General features: G+C 33.5%; 1 protein-coding gene across 1 annotated transcript in view; it reads left to right on the top strand.

The window, feature by feature from the left end:
* ST8SIA4 (ST8 alpha-N-acetyl-neuraminide alpha-2,8-sialyltransferase 4) overlaps positions 1-26,584 on the top strand; it is a 94,507-nt gene that overhangs the window by 34,874 nt on the left and 33,049 nt on the right. The window contains 1 exon segment of the mRNA XM_003279973.3: positions 12,328-12,621. Coding sequence (XP_003280021.2) covers positions 12,328-12,621 — 294 coding nt within the window.

Here is a 26,584-nt window from a genome sequence, read left to right as displayed (position 1 = left end):
TGATAATGAGGCAAAGGGAGGACATAAGCTCTCATTATTATGATGTGTAGCTTTACTAACTTATTAAAGATGTCAATCCCTATATAAGTAACAAAATAAGCCAGAGTTTAATATATAGTAGAATACAGATAAGAGTAAGTACTTTTTACACCAGAGCAGTGGAAACAATCAATTTTGCCTGGGAAATTATGTAAAGCATTGAAATGGATATTAATCGTTGATTTTTAAGAACAAATATGACTTTTTCAGGCTTAGGGCTAGGGTGTCTTAAGGAGAGACGCAGTTTCAGGTAGAGACATCAGCATAAATAAAGGAATACAGATAAACAAAGACATAGGTAGTCTGATAATATTTGAATCTAAGATAGGCAATAGGATGTCTAAAACAAAAATTCTGGGTAGGGGAGGGAATAGTTATGAAAGACCCAATTAGGAATCTTGACTGAAACTACTGAAGATGTTTGGTTAGGTTCATAACATGATTAAATGTACATTTTAAACAACAAAACACCATCTCTGAAACAGAATTGATAAAGTTGACTGTCCATGTGGCAAGCAACTAGTTAGAGCAGAGTCTTTTAATATCTTTTCACAAAGATGATTAGTAATAGAATAAATTTTATATCATGATTTACTCCTTGTGTTATTTCCCCGGCTACTACAAATGCACACAAATATGGAAGTCTTCAACAAATTTTCTTAAAATTATGTTCAAGGAACACTGTCATTTTCTGTTATAATCCACTCTATCCTTTTTTATTCTTTCAAAATCAATTATCAATGAGCACACAATTAATTCATGATCTACCAATGAGTCTAGTTAATTGTTTGAAAATTAATAAGGACATTATTACAATACTAGTTCAAAGAAACATGGTGGTGCCTCAGCTGAGAATGTATCAGTAAGAACATACAAGAGGAAATATATTCAGGGGAAATTCTGAGAGGAATTTTTAGGGCTTTGTAATGAATCAGATACAGAGGATAAGAACATTATGGGGATCAGGCATTACAGCTAAGTCAAAGTATGAATCTGTTAAAATAGAGCTTGAGAATGATCCCCTTAGAATAAATATGGTGTAATAAATGTGAAATTGCCTTGGCCTACTTATGATATCAGAAATTGAAACATTCATTTTTATACACTCATGATATTTTTCCCAATGCTTGATTGGTATTAGAATGCCTACAACTTTTGAGCATCAAACCAACTGTCTTTCTGGGACTCAGTATTGAATAAATAATATATACTAAGTTAAAAATCATTTTCACCCTTGGGTTATACTTTCAAAAAGATATTTCTAAGAATGACAAGTGAATATGGTATTAAGTTTTTTTGTTTATTTAAACAAAAAAGTTAAATTTCAAAGCGACATTTCTGTGGCAATTTGATGGTATAATCGCTAATAGTTAGCTATTTTTCCTACAATCCCTCTAATGTACCCATTGTACATACCTTATTAACAGCATGAGTTGCAAAGGGAACAATTACAGTTTTTCTACCTTAGTTTTCTGTCCTGGGTGATTACAGTATCTGCCATAATAAATGTTGTTTCCTTCTTTTTAGTGTACAACATAATTTTAGGACTTAAGTACTATGCTGAATCAGTTCTTTCTTCTGTTAAACAGTAGTAACTGCTCAGCAACCACAGACCAATGGAGTAGTCAGTTTCCCTGAGGATTTTGGCAAGAATGTGTCATAATACATATATCTTGAGAATTCTCACTTGGCTCCCCAATCCCTAATTTTAAATATCCCAATTACAAACTTTTACTCAAAACTTTATTTTGCAATACACAGGGAATTTTTCAACAACTCATATTTTTTCCCTGCATTCCTTCAGGCAAGTTAAAACTACACCTCTTTTTAATTACAAAGGCAGAATTTTGAGGGTATACCTAGTATTGATTCTAAATGTGCAATTTTAAGAAACATATTTATGATTCAAATATATATTAGTCGACTACCATAAATACATCCACATTCACTTTTGTGAAAAAAAGGACAACAATCACATGCTAATTCTTAATGGTCTGTGAAAAATGGTGAAATTAATATGGCATATTTAAATTACCTTGACAATTCATGTAGTGTAACAGCAAGTTCCTAACAATGCTCATGAATTTTAATGATGTATTTTTCACATCTATGTATATGTTTATTTGGCCCAGGTGTTAAAAAAAAGTTTGAGTGTAGAATCAGATGTAGATTGCTTGGTTTTGAACCCCAGCTCTAGCACTTACAAACCAATGACCTTGGGCTGGTCACCCATCCTCTGTGTTTGTGCTTCAGTTTACTAATCTGTAGAGTATATATAATTGCAGTACTACTTCATTGTGTTGTTGTGAGGCTTAAATGTTAACTTTATATATATGTGTGTGTAAACATATATATATATATTTATTGTGTGTGTGTGTGTGTGTGTGTGTGTGAATGAAATTTAGAAGAGGTCCTGGCATTCTTGAAGCCCTTTACAAGTGTTAAAATAAAAACAAAGATGTCTTTGTAACATTTCATTGAAAAAAAATTTTCACATAGTCATTATTTTTACTTATACAAACATCTTTCAGTTTACTCTTTGAAAGAAAATATGTGTGTTATATGTGATGGAAAAATGTGAACATTAAATTAAACAGTTAATCAAGATATAGCACTTTTAACTTCAAATATTTCCATTCATTTTGGCAAATATTTTACACATCGTATTTCTCCTATATTTTGGGCTTTGACTGATTGGCCCTGGAAACATAAAGAGAATATAGATATGTCTAAGGAATCCATAGTCTGGTAGAAGAAACTAACATAACTGTGTAATTAATCCACAGTGTGATAAATTCATTGAGAGACAAACAGACGCTATGTTAACATTGTGTCAATGAATACAAGACAGCACTGAGTAAAACCAGTGTTAAGGTGACATAATCTAAGGTTTGGTTCTTAATTCTGAAGGCACTGAGAATTACTATTGGCCATGCCCATGTGTCCTCAAACTTAAGGGACAAGCTTATGCTTTCTAAAGCAGACTGAGATTCCAGAACACTACATTTAAATTTCATTCACTGGAAGTCTCATCAAACAGAATTCTCATAATTAGTAAACGTGCATGGATGATTGGAGGCGTATGAGACTAAAGATTGTAAGACCATTTAAATTATAACAAAAATCTAAGCAAGGTATAACTAAAATTGGACAGTGGCAAGAAGAGTAAATAGGAAGGGTCATATTTGGGTGGTAAGAAGAGTATATATGAGGCAGAATTTGATGACCAAGAACATATGAGGAATACAATAGGGAGAAAAGTCTAAGAAGTCTCTGAGATGCTTGTATTTTGGTGACAGTAGAAGTAATAGTGACATAGTATTAGACAATAAAGAAAAAAACATGAAGTTTATGGAAGAGAGAAGAGAACACTACAGGTAATGGTTTTCAATTTGAACATGCTGATTTGAAATATCATTGGGATAGTAACTGAGGAGTTCAGTAACTGATTGAAACTCAGGTAGGAGTTAGAGTTGAAGGTAAAGATTTCCTTAACCATGCTAACTGAAGAGTTGGAGTAGTTGATCTCCTCCGAGAGGTGAGGTGTGAATTGAGAGAGCATATGGCTAGTAACAAAAATCTAGAAAATGCCAACAAGGAAAAATTAATAATAAGGAGTGATCAATTGGACTATTTTTTGCCTTTTTTAAAACTATTCAGTATCTGACAATTTCTTGTTATTTAAGGATAATCTGTAAAAATGTAGAAAGGGGCCCTGTTGTCCACTACAAAAGCAAAACTTGAGCAATATTTTCATTTCTCTCTGCCTAGCAGCAAGGGGACAGAAATGTGGTCAAAACTAGTTTAACCACATTTTCCTAATTATGACTTTGGCTAGTGAAATGTGGGGTAAGAAAACTGGGTATACTGGAAGTTCAGAGTTCCCTGATAGTGAGAAATGCTGAGGTATCCCTGACAGGGTCATAACCCATTGTTTGGGGATTATGAACTTTTTAGTGATTTCTGTGGTCCAGCCAGCTTTCCAATAAATCATTTTTTCCAAGTTAAACCAGAGTTGGTTTCTGGGAGTTGGGTATGGACAAGATAAGAACAGAAACAAAGGAAATAGACTTCACTGAAATTTAAGAAACACCATGCAAATGTCACAGGAAGTCAAATTAAATAACAAACATTATAATAATTGGTTGTTTTGTGGGATACAATTTTGAAAATATAGTATTCGGTTATGTGTATGTTATGTCTCACGGAAATTGCTATGTGCTTTGTACTGAAATTAATAAATGAGAGAACTTTGCAAAATGATTACTGAACACCTACTATGAGATACTTTGGCAGTGGGAATACGTAATGAACGAGACAAGATAGCTCCCCACATTAGTAGAACCTGAAGTTTGTTGCCATTTCAGAATTTGCTGTTGGCTTTTATAAATATATTGTGAAGTCCCAGATAAAGAACAGCAGTTAATGCTTTACCCTCCATATTGCTTATTACGAGCAACTGTGCATTGACAACCAGATGCTGTTAGACTTTCTTTTTAATTGATAAAAGTATTTACAAATTGTTGTCTTTGTGATGTCTTATCATTTTAATTTATTCATTTTTTTGGTTCCTTTTACACTATGCTCTATTTTTTTATCCTTTCTTGAAAAAACAAGTGCTAACTTGTAAGTAGTCATACCCTTCAAGTCTCCAAGGAGAAAGCTGATAAATGTGAAGTTTTAGTTTGATTTAAAATGTGGATTCACCAGGAAGCACTCTGAGTAAAAGCACCTTTCCTGATTTTACAGATTCTTTTCTGTTGATATGCTGAAGTTAACAAAGACAGTGTAAGACAGAGCTGTTCTTACGGCTTGTCCGTAGCTGAAGTTCTGGGATAACTCTCTAATTTTAGGTCTTATTTTAATCCATTGCTTTATATCAGAGAAGATGACTGTATTTTATATTACATTTAAATAAATGAAAGATACTAATAGCATTTTAGTGACCTCATAATATTTTGAGATAACGCTTTCAGTATCCTCTTATTATTTATTTCAAGACTTGAGTTCCAATGCTAAAGATGATTTTTTTATTTCAGCAATAACATTTGTTTATGTGTAGTTGTTCATACTGGGTACATTTCTTACATGATATAAATCTCTTGAAGAGAAAGAAGATAACAATTTATACATTTCAATATATTTATTTTAAAATTAAACTCAATGAGTAGATTTTACTTCTCATTTTCACCTAGAACAACTTTTTATTTTAGGAAAGAGAATATAGGCCACTGGTTTTATTGTAAAGAGTCTTGATTTGAATTCATGTGTTCTGAATTTTAGTACTGTACTTTTAAATGGCATCTCAGAAGTGGGTCATTTTTCTTCTTCCTTGCTTCTTTCTTCCCTCCCTCCTTCAGTGTGTGTGCATCTACTATTAATTACCTAAACTTTTTCCCACACTTCCATAGTAGGAAATCACAGAATCAACCTTTTATTTTCCTTCACATTCTTTCCTTGTCTGTTTTCTTTGGTGGCTTTTCAGAGGAGCACAATCTTCTGTATATTCCTGCCTGGGAGTGACTTTCTGCATGCTGGGATTATCCACCCAAGACCCTACCTTTGGGGAGGAGGATTTACAGAAGACTGAGAAAAGATGAAACCTTCACTTTAGCCAATCAGACTTTCAGACCAAACATGAGGTTCAACAAGGTGATAGAAGTCACAGCCATATCACCTTCACATATGCAACTGAACTTGTGACCAAGTTCTTTGTATTTATTTTTTGCTTCCTTTCCATTCTTAGGGATTAAGTGGTACACCATACTTAAGAGCATGAGCTTAAAATCTGCCTCTACTACTTATAAACTATGTAATCTTGGACAAATTTCTTGCAACTGAGTTTCCTCATCATTGGAAAACTGCAATAGTGACTGTCTTATCGGCTTATTGTGAGAATCACATATATTACATACAAAGCACAGAGAATGCTCCCTGGCACATCACAAACGTTCAATAAAAGGTATTCGGCCGGGCACGGTGGCTCATGCCTGTAATCCCAGCTACTTGGGAGGCAGAGGCGGGTGGATCACCTGAAGACAGGAGTTTAAGACGAGCATGACAAACATAGTGAAACCCCATCTCTACTAAAAATACAAAAAAAAAAAAAAAAATAGCTGGGCGTGGTGATGGGTGCCTGTAATCCCAGCTACTTAGGAGGCTGAGGCAGGAGAATCAATTGAACCCAGGAGGCAGAGGTTGCAGTGAGCCAGTATCACGCCACTGCACTCCAGCCAGGGCGACAGTGCGAGACTCCATCTCAAAATAAATAAAGAAATAAAGAAATAAATATTTAAAAAACTTAAGTATTCTTCTTAGAGCAATAATAAAAGATTTTTGTTACCTCTTATGTGAATTATGTTATTATGAAATTCTAACTGGGAGGCCTTATTCTCCTGAACACTTGAGTCATATTCCTCTTTTTAAGTACAATTGACCATGTCTATGAGTTTTAAAGTTTCCCCACTGTCTATGGAGTCAAATTTGTTTCATCTAATATTTAAAATGTTTGCAGTCTGGCCCCATCAGTCATTCAAGTCTCAAATCCTAGGGGATCAAAAGTAGATTTCAGCCAAAATGGCTTACTAAATGTGTTATAAATAAAGTTTGGGCTGCCTTACACTGTTGCTCAGAGAGATCTTATTTGACATGCCTTTAACTTACCTGCGTGCATTTCAAAAGATTTATTATCATAAGAGATTGTAAAAGGAAAGAGCATGTAAAAGGAATTAGCATAATCTAATATGTTTTATCCACCCAGGGCAAGGAATTTTGAGAGGCATTCCAAATATTTTGTTTGATTTAATTTTCCCAGTACAGTTCCCATCAGTGTTAGCCTGATTTATAGAAAAATTTGAATCTCTGAAATATTTTTATTTGTCACTTATACTTCAATAAAGGAAGAAGTAAAAAAAGAGTTATAAGCTTAGAGAAGTTAAGTAACTTGACTGATGTGAACTCCATTGCCCACATGGTTACTGATGATCAGATAGCTGAGAATAGAAATGAAGCTAAATATCTTTTATTTCTTAAAGCTTAAGCCAAATTTGGATAAATATGAAGTATATATTTAACATTTTTATTTAAAATTAAACAATATATTTTTCCTTGGCATGCCTCCCCTTTTTGTCCCCTCCAAAATCTAAGCTATTCTATAATATTTGTGCAGTTATAGCAAATTTGACCGATGATTCCATTTTTGTTTTCACAGAAGTATCGGAATGACACAGTCTAACATATTTCCTGGTATTCAGATCTTTGTTTGCTAGAAGGAGTTTGATTATATTTTCATTCTGTGAATTTCTCTAGAAATTATGACACTGTTCTTCCCACCCTTGCCAGTAATGTTAACGAACCTGGGTTTGTGAAAAATTTCCTCTTCTGTTTAGTCATTTCATTATTTTCATGATGTGTGTTGTTTGTATTTCTATCAAGTTGAGAATTTCATCAATTGGTATTGTTAAAAGCATAAAATGTGTGTGTGTATGTGTGTATTTTGTGTGCCTATTCAGCATACTGAACATGCAAACGTTCAATGTGATATTTCAACTTTATTTCTTTTTTTTGTTTACTACATTATGGTATACCACATGAAAGTCAATTTTAATCCTATGGTTAATATTTAAAAAGTCTTATGAATTAGTTATTTAATACTTTCTAGTAACATTTTGAAATCCTGTCTATCAAGAGATCTGAGGTATAGATATTGTGTTTATGTTTTAGATGTTTAAAACCTTTTGTTTAATAACTGCTCAAAATTTGGGAAAGGTCATGGCTGAATGGCCTTAAATAACATACCTGAGTCTTAGGAATCTGAGATGAAAAGCTAGGGCTAAATGATAAAACAGTCTTTCTTCTACAGGAAGGTTTGTGTGAAGAATGAATTTATAGACATTTATCATATTTCTGAATGAAATCATATATATATAATAGTGTCAGTTAAAACTCCAGTCCTGGAATGATTCCAGACTAGATGGTGCTTTTCCTTTGTAAACTATATGCCCTTGGACATGTTTCTCAACCATTTTAACCTTAGTTTCTCATCTAAAAGTGAAGTTAATACTACTTTTTACCTCAAAGCAAAATGAATGGTTTCAGGTCTATGTGGAGCCCACAACCTTCATGACAGGAAAGTCAGAGAGACTGGCAGGTTGCATGTGCCAACTTTCCCTAGAAATTTTGAGAAAGTAGTCAGGAAGTCTAAGAAAAGATAGCTAACAGATTTTTTTGTTCCATTTGCTCCTCAAGTTGAGAAACAAGATGGGAGCAAACAGGATCAACAAGCTTCCTTTAGGGGCAGAAAAGAGAAGACATTGGTTCTTTTGGTGGATTGACAAAGGTGTTTCCGTGGGTAATAATGTTTTGGCTGAGAGATGTCAGTTAGCACAGGAAGCAACACAGTGGGATTGGCCAAAAAAGAAAAAGGATGAAATAATTATGTATTTGGAATTTGTCTGAATACTAACAAAGGCGGGGAAAATTTGGTCTATAATACACCTAGAATTGTTTTCTTCTTATTTAACCTGTTGTGTGTAAAAGGATGTAAGTGACAACCTCCAATTATTACAGAACACCATGTTTTACACCATATTTACTCCAGTTTTGGATGATGAGTTCTATACCTAGCACAGATACATACAACACGTTGTAGAATTTAAAAATATTTTGCTAAATGAATGAGAATTAACTTATTGATACTACTACTAATATCTGTCAAGAATATATTTTGGATAGTTTATGTCATTGTTAAATAACATAAATAACTAAATAGCTAGAAAAAAGTCTGAGCTTCTAGAGTAGTGTTTGCAAAACAAACGCTCAATAAATGCCTGTTGAATAAATGCAAGTGGGATCTCCTAGTTGCATATATTGTTGAACTATCATTTAACTGCAGAGAATAATGGCCAATCCAAGAGAGATTTTTTGCTAGGGAATTCTGTAATCTTGAGGTGCTCATACATGAAATAAACATTTATTCCCTATGAATTCTAAAATAAATATTTTATGTAACTTTTAAATTAACATGAAAGTACCTTCAATTCTGCATATAGGGATGAGAAGCCATCATATGCAGTGTGAAATCATGGAAGAAAATTCAGAGGCTTAGAATACAGTGGAGTTAGCTGCATTCCTGTAGGTGTTTAATCAATATTGGAGAATAAACACAAATAAATTGAGAACTGGGAAGTTTAGAGTAAATAAAGAGTATTGTTAATACAGCTAATTCCGTGTATATGTTTTCAACATGTCAAATATAAAATGGGCACCAAAATTTAATTTGGCTAAAGATAATATTGTTTCACTCTATTAAATGTTTATATGCACTCAACAATTTTGACTCACCAAAGTCCATCATTTTAAAATTGGCTACTCCTCTATTTTATGAGATTAAGAGTAACATGAGAATCATGTATTATTCATAAATGCTTGAAACACATTCTGGCTAATTTTGAATATTATAGCCTCTAAGGAATTTTTTAAAAAGAAAAATGAAAATTGTGATGGCAAATATATTCATAATCCTGCTCAATCAGCAGTTTTGCTGCTAGTAATGTTTGGATGCTCACAACAAGTCTACTGAATTGCTGGAGTGCAACACAGCTCGTTGGCTATTTTTGATTTTTTTAATGTTTTCTTTTAAATATGTGGCATTCAGCTAATTATATGACTAAAAATCTGACTCAACCACAGAGTTGTTAATTTACCAGCAACATGCGGACATTGTATTACTCTATTTTCCAGGGAAAATGTATGTGTATTCTTCCCCAGGAAAATGAACAAGCTGGACTCCTAAATCCACAAAGGGTTGTATTTTATGAAGTGTCTTCTGTCTTATTTTCTTTACCTCAGTTACTATCCTTGACAAAGTCTGACTGGGCTCTGCTCGGATCCTCAAGACTCTGCATGTGGATTTGTTACTCTTTGATCTCCAGTTGCTCTTTTAGTTAGCACCATACTCATTTAGCATTCATTAATTAAATCAAATGTTGGCTTGTTTCCTAAATTAATCTGTTCTCCATAAATATTCTTATTCCGTTAGCTTCTTTTTGCTTTCAAAGTGGAAAGCATTTATCTTTCAGCCTTCAGCTTTAATTGATGAGCATCTTACCACCTCTTGAGAAGTTCATGTCCAGAAAATCAAGAGTGGGTATTGGCAAATGTGGATAGGGGGGTGGGATGTTTGTTTAAAGATGTGGCAAGAAAAAGTATACAGTAATTGAGTGATTTTTTTTCCTGAAGGTATAATTCAGCAGAATGTATCATTTTTATTCTATTTAATTGGGTTGGTTTTTACTAGTTTTACTATTATAGTGAAAATAAAGTATAAATACAATCAGAATCCTCTAAAAAGAAATTACTGAGGGTTTGTTGTAGTGGAAAAATATGTCTGAAGCCACTTCCCCAACAGGAACATGTTAACTGTAATGTTACATGTATTCTCCCTATTTTACCTAAAGAAGTGTCAGCAATAATGATGTCCAGAATATACTTTTCCCCGTAGTATCCAAATTCATGTGATAACTAGATTCATTAGGAGTTTAGATTACTTTTAATATTTCTGTAGAGCACATTTTAGGACTTTAAAATGATCAAGTCCTTGATCTTCCTTGAGTTCCACAAGAAGGTGTTCACTTTGACAAGTATTCACATGCAGCAAATATTTTTCTAGATAGTCCTGTTTGTAATATTCTTACCATAATGAGAATGAATAATATCTAATCATAATTAGTGGTATGAATCATGAGTAGAAACAAATACATACTCTGTCATATAATATAGTGGGTGTAATTAAAGATACCTAAATTGAAAAGATAATAATCTTTATACTTTCTAAATAATATTGTGTTAATATTTTTCCCTCAGTAGCTAACCCTAAATAACATAGAATTTGAGAAGAAATATATTTGTTGTTGTAGCTAAATATTGTCAGAGATCTAGGAAGTAACAAGATATATTAATTAAGAGAGATAAGGAATGATATATAAGAGTAATTTTAGTATCAGAACACATACTTGTTAATTAAAATGTTTAATAATTCGATTAATGTGACAAAATACACAAGGAAGAGAAATGTAAGGAACTTTCATAATGTAGCCAAACATGCAAACATGCAGAAAAAGAAAATCCCTTCCCTTGAAAGGCTGATAAAAGTATTAAAAATAGTTTCATATTTTCATGAAGGGTTTGATTGAATCGATTCAAACAACTTTTTCCCAATACAGTAAACTCTTGTTTATCAAAATCTAACTTTTATCAACTAAAACCTACCTTTTTAAAAGCAAGTTAAAAATAGTTTTTTTAAAAAAAAAATAAGCTATTTTTAAAATCAAGTATAAAAAGGTCTATGTGACCGATCAAAGAGCATCAGAAATTGGTTAAAGGCCAAATTCAAGGTGCTTTTCAAAGCTTTCTTCTAATATAAGAATGTTATATTAGATTATATAAATATAAATAACAGGTTATATAAATAACATCAGTCCCAAGCTCTTCAAAACCTTATGGCTCTAGTGGAGAAAACAGTACAACATATTCTGTTCTTTCCCTACATATGCATTCCCCAGGGATGCGTACGTCCAAAAAGGGAAAACAGATATTTTGAGGATGGCCTAAAATAACAGGAAGGCTGATATTTGATCTTATAGTAAGAGCTTTTCTGTATTACTTAAAACCCCAGAAAGTCATATTAAATATATCTCCACTTTTCTTATTTTTCTTCCCCATTTATACCTATAGAAAACAATTGTAAATATGTTTCTGTAAAACACTATAAGGAATTCCACTTTTCCCATAACCTCAGCGTGTAAGTAAAGTCAACTTTATTTCCTTACATTTACAAAGTTGTTGAAATGACTTAAGCTTTACAAGTGGTGCAGATTAGAATGTCAAGTCCAGTGTGTTTTATTTACTTGTAGAGCAGCATGTGGTTTAAATTGACTACTGAATGGCCAAAGAACACTTGTGAATTTACCATCATAAATTCTCTGATTACAAATTCAAATTGTGTGGTTTTATGAGATAATAGCAAAGGGTACTCTTAGACAACAGGTTGAATTCATGTAAGTGGCATTTTGAGCCCTGTACTGGGAGTGTATATTTTTATTGCAGGCAGTATTCCTGCACGTGCAGAGACTTACTGAAAATTTAATCTTACCAAGTAGATGATCTTTTGGTTTTCTTTTCACATGGTTAAAAAAATGCTCATTTCCCATTCTTCTTTTCATGAACACCATTTTACCAGTGAATATTTCTTTTTTTTTTCATTTGTCCCATTAATTTTTTCCTCTTCAGGTGTAATCTAGCTCCTGTGGTGGAGTTTGCTGCAGATGTGGGAACTAAATCAGATTTTATTACCATGAATCCATCAGTTGTACAAAGAGCATTTGGAGGCTTTCGAAATGAGAGTGACAGAGAAAAATTTGTGCATAGACTTTCCATGCTGAATGACAGTGTCCTTTGGATTCCTGCTTTCATGGTCAAAGGAGGAGAGAAGCACGTGGAGTGGGTTAATGCATTAATCCTTAAGAATAAACTGAAAGTGCGAACTGCCTATCCATCACTGAGACTTATTCATGCTGTCAGAGGGTAAGTGACTGGAAAGGACCAGTTTGTCCTTGGCACAGTGGAACACATATAACTGAACATTTTCCCTAGATAAGAATAAGCTTCAGTAAAATCTCCAAATGGATATATGTTTCCGTTATTTTATAATGGTTACTCTATTTACAAACTTGAAGTTTGTTTAGGTATGATGTGATTTTAACTCACCCTCTTTTTTGAAAAAGCAAATTGTTGAACCTGGCACTTATTTATGTCTGTTCATGAACAAAGTACTAATTTTTATATTTTTGCACTAAAAAGTAATAAGAATTCATAGTAAAATTAATGAGTTTTGGGTAAGGAAACTACAACAGAAGTGCTGAATGGCTAGTGGGCAATATTATGTAAGCATAAATGTTAGATATATTTAAGGAGCAATTAAGTCCCATCTGTAGCCAAGAGGCCTGCTAGTGAGAAAGGAGGCTGGCTGCGATAAAATGCCTTAATGCTTCCCCTCAAAGTCACAGATGCTCTTTTAATGAATTAAGCCAACATTTCCCTTTTATTAACACAAGTTCAGAAAAAAGCATTAAAATATAAACTCTTGCTTAAAAGTGGCAAATGTCCAAAAGACCAAATTCACGCATGCACACATGTAAGTATGTAAAGTAGATAAACCACAGATGAGAAGTTATGTGTTTTTACTGGAAGTGTACTGAGTGTCAGATACTGTAGCTTCAAAAATGAAGAACTGATCACTGCCTTTAAAAAATGCATAGGCTTTATGGTACAGACAGAGGCATATACAATTCACTAGTGGCCTAAAAGGGGAATATATTGTCAGAGGTGTATAATTTGTCCCTCGGGTTCACAAAGACACTTGGAAAGTGAACCAAGCATTTGAACTGGACTTTAGAAACAGAATAGCAATTGCCAGAGGGATAAAAGAAACAGAATAAGAAAACCAAACAGAAGGAAATGCTGTTGCATTATTAGAGGGTACCAGGTCAAGCAAATGATGAAGTGCACAGTAAACGTATGGAATAATGGAGTCTGTTGTGGAACACTGGAATACAAAGTTGGAAAAGTAACTTGGGGTGTGGTTGAGAAGGGAATTGAGTTTATGCTACATGAAGCACAGTTAGATGTCTGAATTTAAGAAGAAATCTTGTAACTGCAGACATTTATTTGATAAGGACAAGAAAAATGCCAGAGGCATAAAAACCAATTAGGCTTTTGATTAATTTACTCATAAGATAATAAGGATGTAAGACAGAAGCAGTGGACTTGGGAAGGAAGGGCAAGTTCAGGGGGCCAATTAAATACAATGGATACAAGTCCTGAAAAAAACAGGTTTCCAAGCCCAGATTTAAAAATAGTTTCTTATACTGTAATAGGAACTGGGCTAAGGTATTTTTGTTTTGTTCCTGAGATAATTTCCTGCAAGGATTTACCATTTCCTGTTTAAATCTCTAGATAGTTTCTTGTATTGTATTATTCTGTACACAAATCATATTCTTTTTTTTTTTTTGGTTTTGTTTCGTTTTGTTTTTTGAGACAGAGTCTTGCTCTGTCGCCCAGGCTGGAGTGCAGTGGTGCGATCTCGGCTCACTGCAAGCTCTGCCTCCAAGGTTTGCGCCATTCTCCTGCCTCAGCCTCCCGAGTAGCTGGGACTACAGGCGCCTGCCACCACACCCAGCTAATTTTTTGTATTCTTAGTAGAGACGGGGTTTCACCGTGTTAGCCAGGATGGTCTCTATCTCCTGACCTCGTGATCCGCCCGCCTTGGCCTCCCAAAGTGCTGGGATTACAGGCATGAGCCACTGCGCCTCGCCTAAATTGCATTCTTGTAATTAGATCATGGTTACTCAACAAACATTCTCTTGGTGTTTGACAGGAAGTTTCAACAAAATAAAATAAAAATACATGCATTTGGAGAATAAGTCACTGCTTTTTTTTTTTAATTACAAATATCCCTGGTAATTACAATTTGACTCTTAAAAAAATGTACATCTTAAGAAACTGTAACATTACAGTGCATTGTGTTAAGAACATGTCTGTTTTTGTCTGTTTGGGTATCATGTTATTCTGAAAAACACCTTAAAAAGATAACTTTTCCATCTTAAACACACACACACACACACACACACAAACAGATTCCAGTGATAGCAGATTAAGTTTTAGAAAGAAATAATCTGAAGTAAGTCCTCCCTGACTATGGAAAACTAATGAGAAAACTTAAGATTACTCTAAATTAGTACCTTTGTTTCCTAGATTTTGGTTTATATTTCTCAATCCAATACCAAAACCAAAGCATGAAATAAGAGGAGTGACTGCAGTAGTGCATTTTCAGTAAGTTAGAATCCAGATAGTGTTATATATGATTAACAGTGAATACACATGGGTTTTTACAGATATTTTAAACATAAACTTTGCAGATTCTTCTAGTAATTTAACAAGACTCCTATGTTTTGTCCTATTCACTTTTATAACCATTATAAATATAAACTACTTCACTAATTCCTAACCATTTTATTCCAAAGAGCAACACGGCGAAACTTCTGACCACTGGTGAAAGGAATGGTATGCTTTTTTTTGGTTACTGTGAATTAGATATATTTTCTAAACTGATTCTGTAGAAATAGCTTCTCTCTCCACCTTCCTGTTCACAAGTCTACATATACTCTCTTAAAGTGTCAAGGTATTGAGTTCTAAACTGTGGCCAAGAATAATAAAAGTAGCTCTAGAGAGGCTTGTGACTTTTCAAATAGAATGGAAATTTGTACACGTGGTGTACGTGTGAAAGGCAACTTCATTTATGGATTTTATTGAAACTAATACATTGATGTATGTAAGATAGCATTTTGATATAATGTGTGTACTTGCTACTGGAACTGTAAACGAAAATAAGGAAGTGTGAGCGCTGATGAAACAAAAATGATTTATGTGATATGAAAGCAAAGGCAAACTCCCCAAAGAACTATTCTTTAAGTAACTGTTTTACATCTCCTTTGACTTACCTCTCTGAAACCCTGTGGTTAATACAGTTCAGCAAAGTAAGAGGTTTCATATCCTCTGTTGATTACTGGAGTTGGTTGCCTTTCATGAGCAATTAAGGCACCCAAGACACAGAATTTAGGGTGTGTATTATCATAATGTTAAAATGTGAAGGCTCTTCCAAGTACTGCAATTAAAATAAAAAGTTTAAGTGATTTGTAAAACAAGATTCCTGAACACAATGAGGATCATTTAGATAGTTTTCATACGGTCAGACATCATTACTTAAACATTTTGCCCTCTAAAAACTGTGATTCCCTACTAACTTTAAAAACCTATTTAATTTTAGATTTTTCTAAAAGCTCTAAAGATGAAACCATCAGTCACAAAATTCAGATACTCTTACGTATTGTTTTAATGTATTGTCATTCTTCTGAAACCATATTCAGTAAAACAGAAGGAAAAGATATATAGGTAGATTCATATTTAAAAAGAATCTTGAAAAATAGTAAGAGAGTAATCTAATGGGGACAAATCAGTATATAAATTACAAGTGTAAGAGAATGTATGAAAGCATAAAATTGGTGTGGGATTCCCACTTTTTTATTGGTATTTCTTCAGAAGCCCCACATGGGCTGCATTTTTCAAATTAACATTTTGTATTTTTTTTTTTTTATAAACAATGGAGCAATTCTGGGCCCAGTGCAGTGGCTCATGTCAGTGATCCCAAAAGTTTGGGAGGCTAAGGTGGGTGGATTTCCTGAGGTCAGGAGCTCGAGACGAGCCTGGCCAACATGGCGAAACCCCGCCTCTACTAAAAATACAAAAAAGAGCCAGATGTGGTGGCACACACCTGTAGTCCCCGCTACTTGGCAGGCTGAGGCGGGAGAATCTCTTGAACCCAGGGAGGCAGAGGTTGCAGTGAGCCAAGCTCATGCTACTGCACTCCAGCCTGGATGACACAGTGATACTCCTTCTCAAAAAAAAAAAAAAAAAAAAAATGAGTGCAGCAAATACGATAGTAAGCATGAAGAGGGGATTTGGGGACTTCAAAGTCATTGAAAAATTTGATTACAAAATGTAAAATAAAAGCTTCTTATTTATACAGTTCTAAGAAAATTATTAATATACAACTTAACATCTTAATAACCTGTTTAAATTAGTGACAGTTTTATATAATATTTTAAATTATTATCTAAGACATAGCTCAAAATACATTTTTATAAAATACTTAGAGTTAGGTAAAAATTCTTATTTTACAGTTACTTTAATTTGACTAGTAATAACCAAGTGTTGTTTTTACTTTGGTGGGATGATTATACTTAATTTTCTTACTTTCAATATGGGAAAAAAACAAACATTAAGAAAGTATATCCTCAGTTTCACTATTGAACTATGACAGATAATTTCTTAAGAATCCTTCCAAAAAACCTATAGATAGATAGAGAAGCATATTTTAAAATTATGTTTTATATGCACAAACCTAAATATGTATTTATTGTGGTAGCTCTACAACTCGAATCATATGTACTCTTTTGCACTTTATTTTTTTGAGACGGAGTCTTGCTCTGTCGCTATTTTTTAAATTAACATGACATTTTCTCAACAACACATAAATACAGCTTGTTTTTTTTAATAGGAAAGTATATTCCATTATATACTTTTCTATAATGTATTTAACCAATCTTGTTTGATGGACATTTGTATTACTTCTCATCTGTTCTTGTTGTATATAATTTTATTTTGTTATTAAAAATATTTTAAATTATAGGAAAAAGGAGAAGTAGGGAAAGGAAAGTAAATATACAATTCTGATTAGCTGATTTTATAAACTAATAGTATATTTTAAAATATAAAATTAATATATGCTTACAACAGGCCAGGCACAGTGGTTCATGCCTGTAATCCCATCACTTTGGGAGACCGAGGCGGGTGGATCACTTGAGATCAGGAGTTTCAGACCAGCCTGGCCAACATGGCGAAACCCTGTCTCTAATAAAAAATACAAAAATTAGCCAGGCATGGTGGCGCATGCCTGTAATCCCAGCTACTAGGGAAGCTGAGGCAGGAAAATCACTTAAGCCCAGGAGGCAGAAGTTGCAATGAGTTGAGATCATGCCACTGCACTCCACCCTGGGCAACAGTGTGAGATTCCATCTCAAAAAAAAAAAGTATGCTTACAATAATAATTCTGAACAAATAATTATATATAAACTAGTCTTATGTTACCTTTTCAATTACAGTATCCGGAAGTAACAAGTTAATATTTGCTCTTATTCATCTATCCTTTTCGTCTGTTTTTATATATATATATATATATATATGATTACTTTTGCACCAGCCTAATACTTTTGGTTTTTGTTATTTATCTTTTAGTGGAGAATACATAAGATACCTGTATACTTAAAAAAACAGAGTCTTTTGTAGTGATTGCAAAGGACGAGTATGTGTAAGATAAATGGGCTACATAAACTGCCTTAGATTTGCCTGGAATTAAGAATTTTTGTTTTTATTAGAAATAGTTGGTAAACATCTCATGCCCTACAACAGTGTTTTTTTGTTTGTTTTTTGTTTATTTTTTTGGGGGGGGTTTCTTTTTTAAGACAGAGCCTTGCTCTGACGCGCAGGCTAGAATGCAGTGGTGCAATATCGGCTCACTGCAACCTCCGCCTCCTGAGTTCAAGCGATTGATTCTTCTGCCTCAGCCTCCCCAGTAGCTGCGACTACAGGAATGAGGCACCACGCCCGGCTAATTTTTTTTTTCTCTGTTTTTAGTAGGGATGGGGTTTCACCATGTTGGCCAGGCTGCTCTCGAACTGCTAACCTCAGGTGATCCATCCGCCTTGGCCTCCCAAAGTGCAGGGATTACAGGCGTGAGCCACGGCACTCAGCCAGCAGTGTTTCTTAAATTCAAGCTCACATATGTATTTTGGAGGTTCTGCGAAAATTTTCTTGATTTTAAAGAGGATTTGAACAATTCTAAGAACACTGACGCAGAGAATTTTGAAGAATTACGCAGAAATTTGATTTCCAAGGAAGACGAAAACAAACCTTTCCTATTCTGACTTTAGACAAGACTGTTTAAGTCCTTGAGTGTCAGATTTATAACCATTAAAATATAGGCATTGATGTATATAATCCTATAGATTCCTCTGGGCTCTAAGAATCACTGGTTCTGAGCTTTGTCCGTACACATGGGAATATTCAAACTGTCACAAAAAAAACTCTTGTCCTTAATTAAACATCCTCAGGAATGTATTCTCTGTAACTTCCTAAAGAGGTTCATTAAGTTTTTGGTAATCATGATAATAAAGATAGCTTTCTGGCTGGGTGTGGTGGCTCACGCCTGTAATCCCAGCACTTTGGGAGGCCGAGGCGGGTGGATCACGAGGTCAGGAGATCGAGACCATCCTGGCTAACATGGTGAAACCCTGTCTCTACTAAAAATACAAAAAACTAGCCGGGCGTGGAGGCGGGCGCCTGTAGTCCCAGCTACTCGGGAGGCTGAGGCAGGAGAATGGCGTCAACCTGGGAGGCGGAGCTTGCAGTGGGCCGAGATTGTGCCACTGCACTCCAGCCTAGGTGACAGAGCAAGACTCCGTCTCAAAAAAAAAAAAAAAAAAGATAGCTTTCTAAAGTATTTCTTCTTTAAAGTCATTTTCTCTTGATATTTATTCTTTACATGTTTCAACACCACAATTAAGTTAACCCACCATCATCTAAATGTTTACTTGACAGCAGAAGAGATATATATAAGAAATATATATATTTGAAATATATAAGAAATATATATGCACACATAGACACACATAGTTACACATTCATATATATAAGCATGTATATATACGTAGGTAAATATTATATAAAAAGAATAGACAGACATGTTTGTTGCTGAATTTGCCCTTTCTTTGATTTCTGCAATTATTAATTTTTTAAAAAATGCATAACTTCTTTGATAAACGTCAACTGTGGAAAACCTATATCTGAAGTAGTATTTATTTGTTATATATATGAAAAATAAAATTAGTATACATACATATTTAGTATTATATATACACACACACTGTACAGACTTTATATATATAGTCTATATATACTCTCGATATACTTTCTTTGTAAACATACACAAAACATATATATTAATATATTATATATAATTCTATATATTCTCTCGCTGTTTCTGTCTCTATATATACTATACAGAGTATATGTACTCTGTGTGTGTATATGTGTATATTCTTTATATATATACACACACGGCACATATATATAGATATACTGCAAATAATTTACACATACCAACAAAGTATAAAATATACAAATATATATTTTATATAATTATATAATATGTAATAGTATACTCATAGTATATGTTTATTATTCTCTACAAGTTACTTTGTTAGACATTTTGTATGTCAAACATAGTGCCAATAATATATTGATTTTCTTGTAATAATGGTACATTACTGAATCTTATTCAACTGTGGTCACTTAAGATTTTCAGAAATCAGTTTTTCCATGCTTAACATATAGTAAATATCCCCCCTTTTATATTTCTGTTGTTGGTGTTTGACATGCCATCTTGAATTTATTTCTAGTAATTTAATCTTTTGTTTTTAAGTAGGTATTGTTTTACATTATTACTTTAAGTGACTAAATAACTTTTGAATTATTTCCTCATTCAGAATATAAGATAATAGTCTAATTGATTTACATACTTTATATGCAGTATCTTTTTTGCTTCATTATTTTTATTAAATAAAATTACGGTGAACAAGAGGATATCACTTAATGTACCCGCCCAGGATTCCCAGAGTTTGGCTAGAACATTGATATTTTATTTTGGCATACCTTCCTAAACTACCTGTGCCCGTACTTTACACCACAATGATCAATACCATAATTCCTAGCTAAATGTAAGAGAGAAAAATTACATCTTACAGATATCAAGTGATATATCTAGCTAACTTCCCATCTGGGTAGTTTTCACTCTGTTGAAAAATATTTAATGGTTATTAAAAGAATGCAAGCACACATTAGTTGCTTTGGTAGAATATTTTTTATGGTTTCTAACAAATAACCATTATATTTTCACACATCATCAACTTTTTTTCAGCATTAAGACTAACAAAAATATCGTTTCTCAAATGTTAGTTGCTGCACTCATCTTTCAGATGTAAAAAATCATTTTAAATGAATGTAAAGGTTAAAGTCTATATAAAATGAAGATGATCTTCTGCAGGATAACTTCATGTGAATGTCATGGGTTTGCAGAAGAATTTGAATGAGACCAGGCTCCCAATAGTCTTTAGCAAAACTATAGGCTAAAATACATCATCAATAGACCTCAGGAAATCAAGTTTATTAGTCATTCTAATGGATTGTTTTGGAGTATTCAATCAACTCAAGGCACATAAGGAAAAGCAATTTTAAAAAAACAACTTTGAAAAGAGAATATTCACTCCAAGTGCTTTCTGAAAATGGCTTACTTGTTTTAAAATTAGTCTTATGCTAAAAATATTTCCATATGGTTTCTATTTTGACCTATGAGCAACACAGCTGTAATATTTCTTTATAAAACATGTGTCCTAGTTTAATGTTTTTGAGTAGATAGATGCTGCTTATTAGGTATTTTAAACCAAAGGAGATTTCCATGAAAGGATATTTCTTTCCTTACTGGTGGACTCTGATATGCACATTTCCGGAACTTCAGTGTTTCCTGATATTTTAACCTGGTTACCCCTCAGTCACAATGTTATTTCCTAGCAGATCCCGTTATTCATGTTGCATTGTGTAATGTGGAACTATAAATAGTTTATGTCTGAGAAGATATTCCCAAGTGTGTGGCTCAAACTGGAACCTATGGAAAACAGCTTTCATTCTGCCCCTGACCAATATGCTTCCCAGTTCTGGTTATCTCTCATTTAGACTAAAAGGCTTTGAGAAATATCTAGAATTTCTTTGGAAGAGTAGTTAAGCTTTCATAGCACCCCTGTAACATTGCCAAATTTGGGCTTTCCTTCTTGGTATGTATTTTTCTGTCTTCTTCACATAGATCATTTTTTATTCCTTCAAGTGTCAATTTAAAGGTAGGTTTCAATTGGGCATCGTTTTTCACTCTTGTTCCTTTTGGTGAGATTGACCTGGCTTTCTGCTCTCTGTATTCTCTTCTCAAAGGATGTATTTCCCTTTTGGAACATTCTTTGAAATGTATGACTATTGTTTATTTTCAACTCTGTAGGTTTATTTTAAATTTTTTCATAGCGAAGATTGACTTATTCATCTCTACAACTAATAAGAAGCATAAATTCCCAGTATATGTTACGGTGGAGGTTGAGGCACATGTGCAAAGGGGCGGGGAATAAAAATGGGCAAAGTTGTGCTGAAGTTAGACATTGCAGTTTGGTTCAGTTAGTTCTCTACAGCAATTCAAACAAGCAGGGAACCAAGCAGAATTGAGGAAGACGTTTTTTTCATCAATCTGGGTAGCACTAGAAATTATTTTCACTAGGCAGTATTATGGTGAAGAAGAGGGAAACTTTCAAGAAGGAAGGCTTGAATTCTAAATAGTGAGGATGTAATCTGGATAGTTTGTTTTCCTGCAATTTATTATTAATCAAACTATGTATCAACTTGTGCCCTGAATCTACTAAATTATGAAATTAATGCTTACTAAATTTTGCCTGCCTGTGGTGTTGCTAGGGTAAAAATAAAAGAGCAAGTTCTGATAAGAAAAGTAGATGAATCATAATAATGAGGCATGACGCATGGGAGCATCCAGGCTGATCATCTATAAATTCATCCTGGCCACCTGAGAAAAGTACTCTAGATCTATAATTTAGTAACAGTTTTCTCTTGGGTGTTATCTTTCAAAATCTGCATAAAGAAATCAATCCATTAATTTTTAATATTAATTTATCATGTTGCTCAATAGAGGAAAAATGTTTACTAAAAACATTTTAGCTGGGGAAATAAATTAATTGTCATTATTTTATAAATTCTAAGACTGAAATTTCATAATCAGAACAAAGCGCTATACTGCTATATTAACGAACTACAGGGAAAGCTCAGTAATTTGTTCTATTACCTTTTACTTTCAAGGCTCAATCTTTTAATGAGTGATAGAAGGTGCACAAGTAACTTCAGAAATTCCCTTGTTTCTTTGACTTTTCAGAAGAAAAGAACATTGATCAGTATGCAAAATTGATACTGAGTTAATTTGCATTAAGCTATTCTAATTTAAGTCAAGATGACTGGTGAATTACTGCATTCAGAGATTTCTTATGTATAGTAAAATAATATATTTTAACTAATTATTAAATATTAAATAGTTGGGAATTTACAGTTAAATGCAAATATAAATTTTTAGACAATGAACATGACTAGCTACTTCCTGAGTTTGTGGAGAAAAGTTATTTAATCAAGTTTCCCATAAATCTTTGAAAACGTTACAGGTCTTTATCTTCTTCAAATGATAGAAGTGTACTTTAGCTTGAGTGTAATAGTTTAGATTAGGTCTTTTGTTTCTATGAGATTGATCATGGTCAGTTAACTAACTCTAGTGTCTCATGTGGTTGATCATATAATCACAGCCTCAGGCCACAACTTCCAAATTATGGCTATCGCCATTTATCAAGCCAGCTCAACATACAAGAAGTAAGTTAGAGAATAAGGCAGAAGACTGGGGGCTTGACGACTAGAATTGCCATGTAGGAAACAAGATACTGATACATGCTGCCAACTTTTTCAGAGACTAGTGTGCCACATCAGATTCCTATTGGTAAGAGATCAAAGAAAGAGTCATTTCTGTTTCTTTTTCTCTTTGCTCTAAAGCCTTACCCCCCAAATCATTTAAAAACCTGGATGAGTAAATACATTGTAGCAGAATAAGTTTAAAGACTTTAACTATAAACTTATTTTTAAAGTGGCTTTAACAATCTTTTTCAGTTATTTGATTACATAAAGCCAAGTATTGGAGTCACATTCACCAGAGGCAAGCTGGAAGTTTTGTTTTTTACAGTTTCCAGTTTGAGCCTAACACCTATGACTGACTTCTTAGAAATAAGCCATTTACTTTTTCACATTTCATCGATAAAATAAATCAAAAAGAATATTCAGACCTACAAGAGAAGAATCACAAAATAGAGCCCTAGTGAAGACCAGTATCCAGTGCAGGAAGTAAAATCAAAATGCAGTGGCCTGATTCTGATACATCTGGCAGCCTCCCCTCATCAATGTGTGTCCCAAATAGCCAGGGTTATTCTGTGTTCCCCACTACTCTGCTGGATGAGATTTCTTGTTTATGTGTTAGTAGGTGAATGTACTCTCCCTTCAAGATAGTACATTTATGATTGAGTGTGGTTTTCTGAAGATTATATTTAAACATAATACATGGTGGTTGATATATGTGGGAAATATTGTTCAACAGTTTCTTTTGAGATCAAATCACATTATATACGATGCAAATTTTTACACAACTGTTTCCTCCAGATGATTTTATGCTGGGGCTGTCACCTGAGGAGCATAAGTGAAAGCAAAATTATAAAGAATTTGCTCAGTTCTTAAGGAAGGATGCTTGCCATCATATCTTAGGAACTCTGGCCCTCTAGTGTAACATTGTGCCTATTTGTTGGCAAATTAGGGAGCCATCCAGATGGTACCATTTTTGTACATTCCATGAAGAATTTCTGGCCCTCTTAAGACCTTGCTTCAATATAACTTGAAAGGCTTTACGTCTCAGTGAGCACCACCTAAACTTCAAATATTGGAGAGAGATAATAAAATGCTTAAATACCAAGTAAGCTGTAAATAACTGATAGCTAATTCATTCTTAGGGGCAAATAAGTTGTTGAGATTAAAAGAAGGGATTTATAAGGGCCCTATGAACATACTTTGGGAATTTGCAGAGCAAGAAGTGGAAAATATGTTGGAGCAACAGTATGGCTGACTTCCATTCCTCATGATAACGCATACATTGCATCTTCATTCAGATGGATCATGGTTAGGCATCATAGTTAAGCTCAGTAACAAAAAATTGTAGGTGACAAATCATTGCTCTGTATTGTGTAAATGCCTGCTGCTTTTTTTATTTTTACATGAGTTTTCAACACCAGACTTCATTTCTTCAGCAATGATATTGTTTAGCTATATCCTCTGGTTAAGTTTTCCTGGTGAGAATACAAGTCAAATGCTAGCATCTTAAGAACTCAATTATAAACACTCAGTTCTTACCTGCTTCCACTTTTATCCTCCAAACCATCTTCCAGTGACCATGTTGATAGTTGAATGGAATATGTTGCAGAGGGAGATTGTGCTGGCAGTTGCTACCTTATTTCTAACTCAGAATAAACTGATTTTGTTTCAGACAGTATAAACTTTTATTGTCAACATCAAATTGTTTTCATAGTGAAAGTATGGTCTATATTGCTTTTCCCATTCTCTGATTAGTCATTTAAAGTACACTCCTAAAGAAAATATTGCCTTTCGATGTCACTCTAGAGATAGTAAAATCAGTGGAAAACTATCTTTCTTTAAAAAATAAACAAAATAATAAAGTGACGATATAATAAAGTAATTAGGAATTCTTAGGTAAATAGCTTATATGGATTTCCCTTAATAAATTATTGGCCTTTATAATAGGAGCTTCCTTGGCCTTTATACAAATTTCGGCAAACTTTGCCAGTGTTCATTAAGCTATAGCATCAGGGAACTGAGTTCAACTTTAAAGCTTCCTTGTTTTAGATACTCAACAATATTTGCACCAGTTACAAACTTGGATGAAATTAAATAGCTAAAAGAATCATGTGACTGAATGTATGATAACATAATCTAGCATGGCACAGATAACTACTTTACACTATTAATGTATTTGATAATTTGATCTAAGAGAAACTAACTTTTTTTTCTTTTCACTGGTTAATCTTAATTAAAGTAAAATCATTACTTGCAGCTAAAGTTCTGATTCTGCATTTTATTCAAATTATGATCATATTCCTCTCAATAGAATTCAGTGAGCTTTTTGCAAAAACTATTTTATAGGCACACATAAATTACAATATGCAACTAATATACAAATATATGTTTCAATACTGCTTGAAAGAAATGTACAGTCATTATAAATGTAATAGCCTATCTGAGAATAATAAAAATTGGGGATAGTGTTGGGGTGGGATGTGAGCACTTTATCAAAATTTTCAGCTTTGTTTTTGCTTCTTAATAGTCAACTTTTTTTTTTTTTTTTTAAAAAGGAACTTGATACTTTGTGGCATCCACCTGTGCTATAATCAAATAATCCATCAGCAGGTATCCATTAATAAACATCACTACCAGGAAGAATCAATGCTGCTAAAATTTTGTTCTTTGCTCAGCTCACAATTATTTCCTCTCTTTCTGTTTTCTCTGGAACAGATGCATACACCAGAATTGCTGTCAGTTTCAAAATTAGTAAGCTAATTATTTTATGAGAAATAACAGAATATATAAATACAAATATTTTAGTAATTTACAAATTGCCAATTCCTATCAGACTGAATAAAAGTGAAATACAGATATTTTTCATTAAAAAATTCTATTGAAGCAGTAAAATATTTGAAATCACATAATTCCACAACATTTTGAAAATATGGATAGAAGTGTTCCTGCTATATCACGTTCATTCCTTCTATAAACATGTATAGAGTGCTATACTGGTCTAGGTCTGAAGCTGCAAAGAAGAAAACGAAGCAGGGGCTTCCTCAAGCAACAAAACCACCTTGGTAGCCAACAAGATTACATAGGGAAGTGACATGATAGTTTTGGAATGCTAGATCAAGGGATTTGGCAAATGCTTGTAACACCTCTGGGGGATGGGACATGTAATTTGTCACTGATTAGAGATTCACAGAAGAGATTCCAAACAGTATTAAAGATCAGCTAAAAGTATAAGACTAAGAATTTACAGTAATGCCTATCCACAAATTGTGTCAGAACTATGTTACCAGTGGAGGGTGTCTAGGTTTTGGGTGTCTTGAAG

Source organism: Nomascus leucogenys, chromosome 2 (genome assembly GCF_006542625.1).
Source record: "Nomascus leucogenys isolate Asia chromosome 2, Asia_NLE_v1, whole genome shotgun sequence".
In the NCBI taxonomy this organism is placed as follows: Eukaryota; Metazoa; Chordata; class Mammalia; order Primates; family Hylobatidae; genus Nomascus; species Nomascus leucogenys.
This window is presented reverse-complemented; position numbering and strand designations above follow the sequence as displayed.